This window comes from Neopelma chrysocephalum, unplaced genomic scaffold (genome assembly GCF_003984885.1).
Source record: "Neopelma chrysocephalum unplaced genomic scaffold, ASM398488v2 Primary Assembly neopelma1_74, whole genome shotgun sequence".
Taxonomy (NCBI): domain Eukaryota; kingdom Metazoa; phylum Chordata; class Aves; order Passeriformes; family Pipridae; genus Neopelma; species Neopelma chrysocephalum.
In genome coordinates this window covers 5376735-5389457 of record NW_020897735.1, presented here as the reverse complement: position 1 = coordinate 5389457, position 12723 = coordinate 5376735, and the positions used below count along the sequence as shown (strand labels likewise).

The 12723-nt window shown below is 57.7% G+C and overlaps 1 protein-coding gene across 1 annotated transcript in view; it reads right to left on the bottom strand.

The window, feature by feature from the left end:
• The window catches only part of HMCN2 (hemicentin 2), a 33537-nt gene that overhangs the window by 15066 nt on the left and 5748 nt on the right, over window positions 1–12723 (bottom strand). The window contains exons 12-35 of the mRNA XM_027687673.1: window positions 12718–12723; window positions 12382–12583; window positions 12116–12265; window positions 11285–11479; window positions 10981–11076; window positions 10509–10633; window positions 10093–10237; window positions 9889–10001; window positions 9481–9637; window positions 9138–9300; window positions 8408–8535; window positions 8159–8267; window positions 7717–7886; window positions 7170–7265; window positions 6884–7060; window positions 3986–4105; window positions 3659–3820; window positions 3158–3439; window positions 2434–2601; window positions 2156–2269; window positions 1875–1961; window positions 1183–1374; window positions 600–773; window positions 117–230 (exon numbers count right to left, since the gene is read on the bottom strand). The exon at window positions 12718–12723 is cut by the window's right edge and continues 146 nt beyond it. Coding sequence (XP_027543474.1) covers window positions 117–230; window positions 600–773; window positions 1183–1374; window positions 1875–1961; window positions 2156–2269; window positions 2434–2601; window positions 3158–3439; window positions 3659–3820; window positions 3986–4105; window positions 6884–7060; window positions 7170–7265; window positions 7717–7886; window positions 8159–8267; window positions 8408–8535; window positions 9138–9300; window positions 9481–9637; window positions 9889–10001; window positions 10093–10237; window positions 10509–10633; window positions 10981–11076; window positions 11285–11479; window positions 12116–12265; window positions 12382–12583; window positions 12718–12723 — 3445 coding nt within the window. The remainder of the gene's footprint in view (window positions 1–116; window positions 231–599; window positions 774–1182; window positions 1375–1874; window positions 1962–2155; window positions 2270–2433; window positions 2602–3157; window positions 3440–3658; window positions 3821–3985; window positions 4106–6883; window positions 7061–7169; window positions 7266–7716; window positions 7887–8158; window positions 8268–8407; window positions 8536–9137; window positions 9301–9480; window positions 9638–9888; window positions 10002–10092; window positions 10238–10508; window positions 10634–10980; window positions 11077–11284; window positions 11480–12115; window positions 12266–12381; window positions 12584–12717) is intronic.

Here is a 12723-nt window from a genome sequence, read left to right as displayed (position 1 = left end):
AAAGGAAGGGAAAGGAAGGGAAAGGAAGGGAAAGGAAGGGAAAGGAATAAGCACTGGCTTGGTTGCAGTATTGGGGTCACTGCAAGAATTAGGAAGGATGTGGAGAGCTCCCTCACCCAGGACCTTCACATTGTAGTTCTTCACAGCCTCCCCATCTTCACTGGCCACGATGCAGCTGTATGTGCCCGCGTCCTCCTCCTGTGCATTCAGGATCTGCAGCCCGTGGCCACCTGGGAAAGGGGGTCTCCTGAGAGGGTTGCTGCTCACAGCCACAGCTGTCTATCCCCAGTGCAGCACCTGAAGGCATCTCAAGGGACCTGCTGATCACCCGCAAGCCTGACTCAAGGGGGTCTAATGCCAGGTGCCAGGCTCATAAAAACCAGCACTAAGGAGGCTCTAGCTATTACCAGAGGATGCAGCACAGGGAAGAGCAGCATCTACCTGATGGTCTGAGCCCCTTGGGTCCTGCAGGATGATGACTCACCATCCCACTGCCCTGGAGCAAAGCCAGACCAAGAAAAGGCCCCGCTCCCACTCCCCCAGACATGCAGCAAGGGGTTACCACAGTCATGCAAAGCCATTGGACACCAGCACAGTACCAGGGAGCAGGAGGACATTTCCAGATGCTGTGAGAGGAACCTCGTCCTTGAGCCAGGTGATGTTGGGAGATGGGTATGGCAGAGCCTCGCAGACCAGGGAGATGGGGTTGTTGATGATCACTGTGACTTCTTCTGCAGCAGCATCGTGGGCGTCTTGAGCAAAGGTAGGAGTGGCTGCAGAGACAGGTTTGTGTGACAGATCAGCATTAGCACCCACTTAGGCTTCCCAGTGCTTCATCCTCCCCGACCAGAGAGCATGATCCAAGGTCAGGGAGTTGGACTTGGTCACAGCATGTACCAGCTTCAGACTGTGCCTTATCCTGCTGCCCTCCAAGAACATGGGGGACACAGAAGACACATTCCCCCTTCCACAAGCCACAATCAGAGATGGATCCTGCACTAGATGGACACATTAGTTCCTCCAAGAGATCTCACAAGGGCTTTGGGACAGGTCCAGGACCTCATACCAAGCTGCTGGCTGCAGGACTAAGGGGTCCTTACCACCTACCTGGGGCAGGCCATTAAAAACCCATTAAGTCTGCTCACACCTGAGGCTCTGCCTCCATCCAAAGGGATCTCATACCCAAAACATCCAGCAGGTAGTGCTTGGTCTGGTTTGCCACAGAGTTGGAAGCCACGCAGGAGTAGCGGCCGACATGAGCCAGGGAGGCTCTGGGGATGTGGAGCACGGAGCCATCGGGGGACATGGAGAAGGTATCTCCACTGGGAAGAGGGTGGTTGTCTTTCAGCCAGGTGATCTTAGGTTGTGGGTTTCCTGTGTGGGGTGAAAAGCAGGTTTTGGCCTTTGTGTAAAGCTTTTCCATGTGTGAGCACACCCTGACCAGGGTCACTGCACCAGAGCTTTTCTGGAAAGCAGGGACATCAGCCCAAATCAAAATTATCATGATCTGGATCAGGGTTTTAGAGGCAGCTGGATGAGCCAGCAAGAAGAAAGAGAACTGTCCTGAGTGGGAGGTGATTACATATTCCCGTTACTAAAGGAAGAACCAGATGAGAGGAATTTTAGCGCCATTTGGGAAAGATTGGACCTTACATTGTGGAACAAGCTCCTCACGTGGGCGTCCCCACCCTAGTGCTTCCCAGAAAGCCCAACTGCAGAGCCAGCAACTGTCCCAAAAAAGCTCTTCAGACAATTTCTTGCGTCTTTGACTGGAGTCATCTGTTTGTTCCGCATCCCAAAGGGAAACTCAGGTCTGTTCCTGAGCCCCATCTCCCACCTGCTCGTGCCACCTCCCCTCCCCACTTGATGCTCACCTGCAGCCAGGCAGGACCAGGTGACAGGCTGACCCTCAGGCACTTTGATTGCCTCTTCTTCACCTGCATTCTCGATGTGGGGAGGAACTAGGAACACAAGGCACCAGGGATCTCAGCAGCTGGCCAGCATCGCTGAGCCTCTGAGCTCACATCCTAAGACACAAAGGGCTCAAGCACTGTAGCTCCCAGCATGTCCAGTCATAACTCATGCCTGTTCCTGCAAGGGTGGAGCTCTGAAATCCCACCAGGAATCCTGCAGCAGACAGAAGACCCCTCCTTACCCAGGATCTCCACGTAGAAATGCCTCCTGGCCTCCCCAGCTATGTTACTGGCCAGGCAGGAATAGTGGCCACCATCCTGTGCTCCTGCATGGGTGAGCCTCAGCAGCCAGCCCCCTGGAAGTAGAGAGCACAGAGGTCTAAGGGCCCTGATCCAGGGACCAACACATCCCAGCAATGCTCCTGTGGGGCTGGAGCTCCACCATGAGTTTAAACTCATCAGTGTTGGGGCAAAAGCACTTCCAAAAGCACTCATCTCTCACAGCATCCAGATCCCTGACCTGAAAGCACATGCATGTTCTCGCTGGGGGTGACAGGAGAGCCATCCCAGAACCAGGTGACTGTGGGCTGGGGAACACCAGTGGCCTCACAAGTCAGTGTCAGGGATTCTTGCAGTGAGACGGTGACGTTGGTTGTCAATCCTGATCCCTGAAGGAACTCAGGAGGAACTGGGGATGCAGAAAGGAGGGACATCCATTGTCAAAGCACACAAGACATCAGAGGAAAGCAAAGTGAGTGAACTTGGCTTTTCCCCACCTTCCTGGTTTGTAGAGTTTGAGGACACAAACCCAGAAGGACCATTAGCATCAACTGGAGTTGTCGACTTTGAAGGTGTTATGGGACAGTTGACCCACAGCAAGAATGTGCCACTTACCTGCACACCTGAGCCCAGGCTTGCAGTGTGACACCAAGCTGGCCACACGCCCTGAGCCTCCTCAGGCCTTTTATAGTTCAAGTTCAGCTCATGGGGTTTCCCAAGTCCTTGGGTAGGACTTTATCAAGAGTGGGATGATCTGCTGTGTTGACTCTGGAAAGAAACTCCTGCCTAAAGGACCCAGTTCTACAGCTATTCCTGGAGCATAACCCAGCCAAGCCCTTCTGTGTGCTTGGTTGTCCAGGATCTGCTCCACTCCACATCAGGTTGCTCCATGTGGGACATCACCACCCTCCTGATCTCGCCTGCACCCACACCCCCCAGCCAGCAGCCCCATCCCACCTCCTTACCGTGCACCACAACATCAAACTCCCTCTGCTCCTGCCCCTCTGCGTTGGCCACCAGACAAGTGTAGTGTCCCGTGTGTGTCACCTCTGCCCTGGGGATGTGCAGCCGCCTCCCCTGCTCCGTGAGCAGGAGCCCGTCCCCACCAGCCACGGGCTGCCCGTCCTTCACCCACATCACGGAGGGCGGTGGCATCCCCGTGGCCTCACACTCCAGGACTGTCTGACCACCCTCGATGACAGACACCTTCCTTGGGGTGTTGCTGCTGCCCTGGACCCTCGGCAGCGCTGTGGGCAGAGGGACACAGGGTGGAGGTGACGTTGTAGCAACTCCCGTGGCCGTGCACAAGCGGAGGGGCAAAGCCAGCCCAGGTAACAGCATCCCTCCCAAAATACCCAAGGCACCAGGCAATGGCTTTTAGGTCCACCTGGACCTTGCACTGAGAGAAGTGACAACACCTTCAGCCACCCCCACGAGTCCTCCATGTCTCTGGTCCCCCAGCTCACCGAGCACCTCCAGGCGATGCTCCTTGCTGCTGCTGCCGGCGGCATTCCTGCACTCGCAGGTGTAAGTCCCCTCGTCCACCAGCTGTACCCTCTCCATGTACACCACGCTCCCTCCCATGGACACCAGCTTCGGGCTACCAGGCTGGGTGGAGAGGGGCTCACCTGCCCAGGAAAGGGGAGAGCAGCCTCCTGTCAGGCTCCCAGCAGGACCAGTTCCCACTCAGAAGCTGATTACTGCTCAGCATAAAGCACTCCTTGCTCCAAGGAGACCAACATCTAGGTCAACACATGTGTGAGGAGGGATGAGACTGAGAAGCAGTGCCCTACCATCCTTCTGCCAGCTCAGGGTGGGGAAGGGGATCCCATGGCACTCGCAGACCAGCCTGACAGACTGCCCCTCCAGCACGGACACAGGCTCGGGCTCTGCTGAGGAGAAGGACGGAGGCACTGCAGGGATGAGAGGAGCAGCTCGTTGATGGCACCAGACAAGAAGAGAAAGGCAGCTCCTCACTGGAGCTCCATCCTGCTGGATACACACCACCTGCAGCTCTGCTGGTTGCCACTCAAAAACCAGTGGGACTCCCCTGCCCTGGCTCCATGTGGAAACAATAATCTTGTCTCTCCAGCCAAGTGAGCGATGCTTTTAACTGCACGTGGCCCACAGCAGAGGATGACCAAGCATCCCACGCCAGGCACACAAGCAGGCCAAGGTCAGGTTGGCCAGACACAGCCTTATTAAGTAGCCCCCGCTCTCTGGGAGGGTTACCCAACTCTTTCCATTATTCGGATGCTGTTCTCAGTTGCTCATAAATACAGCTGGCTGGAAAACAGTAACTCCTTCCCATGAGGGATATCAGTTTGTAGAAGAAAAACCCCAACACCCAGAAACCCCTGAAAAACAAAAACAGCAGAACCCAAACAATCCACCCGAGCCAGGACGGCAGACGTGCAAACATTTCCCTGGGAAGGGATCGCAGGAACAAGCCCAGACCAGGAGAACTGGATTTTCTCCACTCCCTGGCTACCTGCCCTCAGGACTTCCACCAACTGGCCTAGAGTATCCCTGAGAAAAGCCAGACCCTGGCTCAGGCCCTGGCATTGTGGACACGCTGAGTGGTCTGGGAGGCTGCAAAGACGCTCAGATCAAGTGAGAAAAAGTGGCCAGTGGCCATCCTGACAGCAGCCCTGGAGCCACCACTGGCATCCCCCCCCGACTTGGCCAGGGGGAGAGAAGGGGAACGGTACCTACAGTGACCACTGTACTGATGGAGTGCAAAGAAAGGACAGGAAAGTCCTGGCAAGGAAATCCTTCAGTCTGCTGCCCAGATTTCAAAAAGACACCACTTCTGCTTCATCACTGAAATCTCCCCCCAAGGCTCAGGCAAACATTATCTTTTCCCCCCCCCTCACCCCAGCCTGGTGGGGGTTCCCTGACACCTCCAGGTGTGTGTTGTTTTGCAGAGTATTAATATTTTGGTCAGGTGTTTTCCAAACCAGTCAGCTACCTCATGGACAGATTTTAAATATGAAAATGGAATAGCATACAGTTTATCCTTTATATACACACACTATATATATATTTATGTCCCCGATGGGGTGTTTCAGCCACAGTGGCCCTTACCCCACACGTGGAGGTTGTAGTGTCTCTCGGGGTGGCCGGGCACCTGGCACGTGTACCTGCCCACATCCTGCACGGTGGCTTGCCCAATCTGCCCAGACAAGGAGAGACACTAAGCAGACACACAAGGAGAGCTGGACCCACACAGCCTCTCCACGGCAGGATTTTGTGCCAGCAGAAGGCTTGGGGATGGAACCAGCATGAAGGGTGGGAATAGTGCTGAGATACAGACTGGGACACCCCCTCTCTCTGCACTCACTCTCTTGCAAGGGTGAGGAAGAGGAGACAGGTGCCTTCACAGCCCCATTTCCCCTGCCATCCCCTGCAGTATCCCCAGACATCACCTGGAGCACAGTCCCCTCTGCAGACAGCTGCACACCCGGCTTTGGTGTGAGCAGACTCCCGTCCTTCAGCCAACGGGACCCCTGAGCGGGGACCCCGGGGGTCAGACACTGCAGGGTCACAGGCTGGCTGACAATGACAGTGATGTTCTCCTCCTCACCCAGGGTGGTGGGGGGCACTGGAAACCAGATCAAGAGGGCAACACCTTTCCCAAGCCATCCACTTTGATCCTCCCCAGCCCTGTGAGCTTGCCAGGGGACAGCAGAGCAGCCCCACAGTCCCAAGAATCACCTCCAACCCACACTGGTGGGAAGGGGCTGGGATGCACAGGGGTACTTACACTGCACCTCGAGGGTGGTCTCGTGTCTGTCCTCCCCCACGGCACTGCTGGCTACACACGTGTACGTCCCCGAGTCCTGGAGACGGGCGGTGGGCAGGGACAGCACGTGCCCACCAGAGAGGATCTGTGCTTCCCCAAGACACAGACAGCCCAGATGAGCACGGAACCAGAGAAACTCATAGGCAGCTGGGCTGCATGCTGCCTTGCAGGGATGTGGGAGTGGGCATAAGCCTGCCTTGAACCCATTCTCTAAACATCCCAGGGACCCTCTGCCCGATCCTGCCCTTCATGGTAGCAAAGCTCAGTGCAGGGCTGAGCAGGTCTATGCCCCCATGGACCAAACATGGGGCAGGTCTGGGTGACATTGCACCTGCTCAGCTCCAGCAGTTGTTTTTCTAAAAGCCAGACAAGAAAAAAGAGCATCTTCCTGGAGGGACACCTCCAGTGAGTCCCTCTCCATCGGGATTCGTCTCACCTGTGGGCCACCCATTGCCTCGCTGGGCACTGGGTTGCCATCCTTCAGCCACAGCAGCATCGGAGCTGGGGTCCCCCTGGCATCACATTCCAGTGTCACCGGTTCGTTCACCAGCACCGTGAGGGGGCTGGGGCCAGCTGTGATCTGTGGGGGCACTGGGGGACAGAGAAATGTCACCAGGCACAGCAGGACACAAAAGGGGCAGGGTGGGCAGGAGACACCGTGATGGGGATCAGGCAACACCTATCTAGGGGTCATGGTTTTCTAGGACATTGCTTGGGATGAACGCAGGGGATTGTATGGCTGGAATTGTGAATGGGGCAGAGGACGGGAGATCTGCTAAACCCACCTTCCAGGGATGTGTCCCGAGGGCTGGGACAGCCCCGCTGCTTTTGTGCTCACATGAGGGATTCCATGGGGGGAAGTACCCATGTCTCAGTGTGCACTCACCAGTGACCTGCAGGCTGTACCAGAGCTCAGCCACTCCGGCCACGTTGGAGGCCACGCAGTGGTACCTGCCAGCATCAGAGAGCCGGGCACGCTGGAACTCCAGGCGCTTCCCATCCCTGGACAGGGTCTGTCCCGGTCCAGCCAAGAGCTCCTCATGCCCCTTGTACCAGGTGATGTCTGGAGGGAGCCAAGCTGTGAGGTGCAATGCTGCTGTCCCTCTCACCCAGGGGACCCAGGGAAAGCCCCAGGAATGCAGGAGCAAGAGCAAGGAAGATGATTGACTCACGAGGAGCAGGCAGCCCCGAGGCCAGGCACTCCAGGGATGCTGTGCCATTCTCTGGGACAGCCAGGTCCACCAGGCTGGGCTCGATGTTTGGAGGCACTGCAACCCAGCACACACCATCATCAGCTCTGCATGGCCCAGGCTGTCTGCAGCCACCACAGGGCAGGGCTGGGCAGCGCAGCTGGGCTCACTGCTGCTCCCCAAGCCAGCCAGCAGGTTAGTTCCCCACCCCAATCTCTGCTCCCTGCCTGGCTTCTCACCCAGCACCTTCAGTGTGACATCCTCCTGATGGAGGTGGGAAGGGAAAATGGGGCTGGGGAAGACCCTCCCCCTGGAAGCACCCACCAAGGATGGATGCTATGCTTTACTGGGGTGTCAGTGGCCATCAGCTCTCAGCCTCATCAACAAAGGACAAGAACCCAATAGATCAGGATAATGACCCTACAACTACCAAAACACATGGCCAAAAACACCCAGCCCTTTGGCCAGCCATGTTCTCCTGGACACATGGGATGGATATATTGGGTCTTGCCCCAGGTGCTGCACTCACCGTGTACCAAAACCTGCACCTCCGCCTGGGCCACCCCTGCCCAGTTGCTGCCCTGGCAGACGTAGAGCCCTTCGTGACCCAGCCCCACACGGGTGATCAGCAGAGTCCCACCGTCCTCAGACACCACCACACTGTCCTGCTCGCCCAGAGGGTGCCCATCCTTCAGCCACCTGTGGGGAAGGGGACAGGGAGCAAATCCTTGGTCTGTCCTGCCACCACCCACACCCCATCCCTGCACACCAACGGGGTGGACTGTGGATTGCTGGCAGCAAGGACTGTCCCCTTGTCACCTGGACTTGGGTTGGCAGTGCCCAGATCGTTAGGCAGAGGATACCAGAGGCAAGGAGAAGGAATGGATGCCTCCTAAGGGACGCCCCAAGCCAGAGGTTGCTATCACACATCCTGGGATGACAGGCAGGACACGCCCCTCTGCAGTACTCACTGGATCTGGGGTGCAGGGGTGCCCATGGCATGACAGTGAATCCTCAGGGAGGTGTTGGCAACAGCTGTCAGGTGACTTTCCCCATCACCGATCCACAGCTGGGGCGGAGCTGGGGGAAAGGGGACCTCAGGCTGGGACCACTCTCAGGCACTGGCACGGGGATGTGGGAGCAGCCAAGGGCTTGGAGGGTGTAGGACCCCAGTGGTACATTAAGCCTTCGGGAGGAGTATTTTAAGCAGGGCTGTGAACCTTGGACGTGCAGGCTGTAGCTGAGCGAGGTGTTCCCTGCGGTGTTGGTGGCTGTGCAGGTGTAGAGCCCAGTGTCTGTCACCTGGGGCTCAGCCAGACGGAGGGACCCCGAAGGGAGGACACTGTATCTTGGGGGAGAAGGAAAAGAAATGCTGGGTGGGAGGAACAGCCATGTCATCCATCACCTACCCCCAGGCAAGAGCCAATGGCTAAGAGCTCACTATCACCTCTAGACAGAGAAGATCCCCAGGGCCACCTCCCATGCAAGGACGGTGGCAGACTGCCCATGGGGGCAAATCTCCTTTGCTTAGCCCCTGCATGAGCTCAGCACGAGGCAGCACATGAGCCCAGGGGGATGAAGGGGAATGAGGGTCCCCAGGGAGCACAGGCCCTGCAGCTGGAGCTGGCCACGCTCTGCCTCCCAGCCCTGTCTGTGCTCCACAGACATAACATCATCTCAGCCCACGGCTGCGGATTCCTCCTCATGTGCACCCATCAATCACCCACCACGTGAGGACAAGCCAGCTGAGATGTGGGGAGCAGCACAGGCCAACCACAGGAAGCCAGACAAGAACAACAAGGCACCACAGCCCCTCAAGGAGAGCAAACCCAAGATGCCTTCCCTGCTTCCCCATCCCACAGCAATCCTCAGGTACAGGGAAAGAAGTGCTTAACCCCAAGATCCAGGCCCATGAGTCTAAGGGCCCCCAGCACCCACAACCCTCCTTACCTCGTGGTGGCAAGAGGCAGCGGCTGGGACTGTCGGCTCCACACCACCAAGGGAGGAGGGTATCCTTGAACCTCGCAGGGCAGGGTGGTCTCCTGCCCCAGGACAGCCAGGACGGTGACAGGGTCTGGCACCTGTGATCCATTCACACTGATCCTGGGCTTAGCTGGATGGAGAGGGAGTACAGCTGGTGCAGGGACACCTCAGGTGCCCCACAGCCCTCATCGCTTCTCTTCCCACCCTGCAAACCCATCTGGAACCTGGATAGGTGCTCCAAGGAAGCCATGAGTGTTCCCAGGTCATGCTCTCCCAGCCAGTCCCCTCTGGAGCAGTCCTGGGCACTCACTGCTGATGGAGAGCTGCATCTCCTGGCTGGAGAAACCTGCGGCGTTGGTAGCTGTGCAGAAGTAGGTCCCAGCGTCCCCAGGGGAGGATGAAGGGATCAGGAGGGTCCCATCAGGGTCAAGGTGGTATCGTGGACTCAGCGAAATGGGCTCTGTGCCCTGCAGAGGGAAGGGAAGGGAGGAAGACAGCAAAGACTGTCCCATGAGCTGAGCAGCCTAAGGGCAAGAAGAGGGCTCTGGACCCATCAGAGCAAGCCATGTCCTGGTCCCAGCTTCCCAGGATACCTGGTGCCAACTCTCCAGGCACCCACAGCCACACTAGAGAGCTACACTACCCTCAAACACAGCACCCAGGGTGACCCAAAGCTGGCTGGCAGAGGGACAGCAGCCTGACTGTCCCTGTCACCTACCTTGGCCCAGGTGACTGTAGGGGGGGGCACACCAGTGGCATTGCACCGCAGGGTGACAGCCTCTCCCTCGGTGGCAGTGACAAGGACAGGGCCAAGCTCAATGCTGGGAGGAACTGGGAAGGAAGAGAAGCACCTCACCCTGCGTGGCCAGGGCCAGATCTCCACAGAGAGAGGCGCTCAGACACCCAGCACCCTGTCACTCACCGTGGATGACCAGGGACACGTCCTGTCTGTGTGAGCCAAGGGCGTTGGTCACCTCACAGGTGTACCTCCCTGCATCCCCCTGGGATGCCTGGTCCATGTGCAGGCTCCCATCAGCCCGGATGGAGTAGTGGTCACTTGGGGCTACCTGGGCACATGCAGAGAGCAGGACAGTCAAGGGGTCAAACACCACCTTATTGCTGTGTCTTTAGGGCACATCTAGAAACTGATCCTTGAGCAACAGAACTTCCTGATGTGGTGATAAAGCCACGTTACCCTCCCAACACAAATGCTCCCCTGGCATCTTCACCAGCAGCTTTGGCCTGGCAGGTTGTGACACCCATCCTGCAGCAAAGCCCCTGCTGCAGGGCAGCTGCCCACTCACCCACCCACCACCCCAGCAGGCATGGAACCCTCACCGTTTGTCCATCCTTCAGCCAGTGGCGGGCTGGGAATGGCCTCCCAGCCAGGATCACACAGGGCAGAGACACAGGCTGGCCTGGAAGCGCGTGGACCACAGGGGATGCAAGAGCTATTTCTGGGGCTGCTTGAAAAAGGGGAAAGGGAAACAATATTAATTGGTGATAAACTGGCCAGGAACGCCCAGGAGAGCAGATCTGGATCACCTTTCTTCCAGGGCCCAGATCCTGGCTCTGCACAAGGCAGACATTTATCTCCCCCAAGAATTTGGGGATATTTGCTGCAGTTTGGGTTCAAGCACATGTCGGTGTATTAAGTCAAAGAGGTGCAAGGGCATTATCCAAACCCTGCCCTGGGGTTTTTTGAGCATTCCCAACAGCCAGCTCGGGAGCAGATGTGGCTGCTCCAGTCTGCCACTCACTGCCAGCACAGCCGGGATCGATACACCAACCAAAGCATGGAAAAGCAAACCGTGTCCGGTGACTGTGAGCTTGACCTCTGCTTGGATTTTCCCAAACTCATTCTGGGCTTCACAGACGTAGATGGCTTGGTCATCCAGTGAGGCACCTGGGGCACGGTGGGGAGAAGCCTGAGCCTGGTGGGGCTGGAGAGCCCCAAGCAAGCTCCAGGATGGGTGACACCCCCCTCCCCTTCCCTCCCACCACCTCCAAAGGAGGACAGACTCTGCGGCACTGGAGGCTTGCAGGCTGTTGCAGCACAGCTAAAGTTGCACAAGTTAAAAATACAAATAAACATGTGCATGCTCAGCTCTTACTGTTGATGAGGAGCTCGGCAGCCTCCAGCTGGCTGGAATCACCCCGTGGTCCCTGCCAGCCCTCCACAGGCTTCCCGTCCTGCCGGGACCAGGTGACCCGTGGTGGGGGAGATCCCTCGACGTGGCACAGCAGGGTCACACTCTCCCCAGCTGTGACCTCCATGTCACCCAGGGGCTCGGGAAAGTGAGGGGCAGCTGGAGGAAAGAGGAGTGGAAAAGGGGCTCAGGCAGGTTCAGCATCCCAGCTTCCCACTCTGAGCACAGCCAAGCCTGGAGAAGGGATGGGACTGCAAAACCCACGAGCCAGGTGCCCTCACAAGTTACGAGACTGACTTAAAGCATTTGGGGCTTTTCCAAAGCTGTCAGAGCCACTGCAGTTTCTGTCCCTTCCAGTTACACTCAGCAAAACCTCTGGCACTTTTCCATCTTTAACTGCTTTTATCCCTACTGCCCCCAGCTCAGAGCTTTCCCTCCTCCTCCCCGTGCTCTTCCATCTCTTCTGCCCCTGGTAGAAAGCCCTGAGCAACGGTCAGGGTACCTTGATTTTCAGACAGAGGAGTCAGGCCCTACCTCTGCCTAATCCCACTGATTGCACTTTGCATCTCCAGCTGGGTCCCAAGCCATCATGTCCCCATACAGTAACAACTGCACTGGCTTCTGCCACTTGCTGAAACTCTTCCATCCTCCCAACCCTTAGAAATCCTGCCAAGCTTCCGCCTGCTTGTACCAAGCACCAACACCCCCCTGTTGGGAAATCCGGGAGGCGGTGGCAAGAAGAGACTTGGGAAGCAGCAAGTGGGAGCTGAGCCCAGCGGGAGGGCAGAGGCTTACAGCCCACGTCCAGCTGGGTGCTGTCGAAGGCGATGCCGGCCTCGCTGAGAGCCTCGCAGATGAACTGCCCCCCGTCCTCCTCCCGCACCTCCTGCAGCCTCAGGATGGCACGCTGGGTGCTGGCTGGGAACATCGCCATCGCCTGCTCCCCTGCCCAGAGACCCCCACATCAGCACCCCAAGTGCCCCTGTGGGTCCCTCCCAGTGCCGGGCCAGGGGACCCCAGTATGTGGAGGGGATCTGCTCCCCAGCTCCTCCCAGTCTCACCTTTGTACCACACTATGTGGGGTGGGGGTGCCCCTGAAACCCAGCACTCCAGGGTCACGTCTTCTCCCACCAGCACCTTCAGGCTGGGTGTCACCGCCAGGATGGCAGGAGGCTCTGTGCCACAGGGAGAGATGGCTTTGGTCTCCAGCCATGGAGCCCTGGGACAACCTCCATCACACACAGCCCCATTCCAGCTGTGCTGCTCCAACACTCTCCATCACACATGGCCCCATTCCCCGTGTGCTGCTCCCCAACACCCTCCATCACACACAGCCCCATTCCCCGTGTGCTGCTCCCCAACACCCTCCATCACACACAGCCCCATTCCCATTGTGCTGCTCC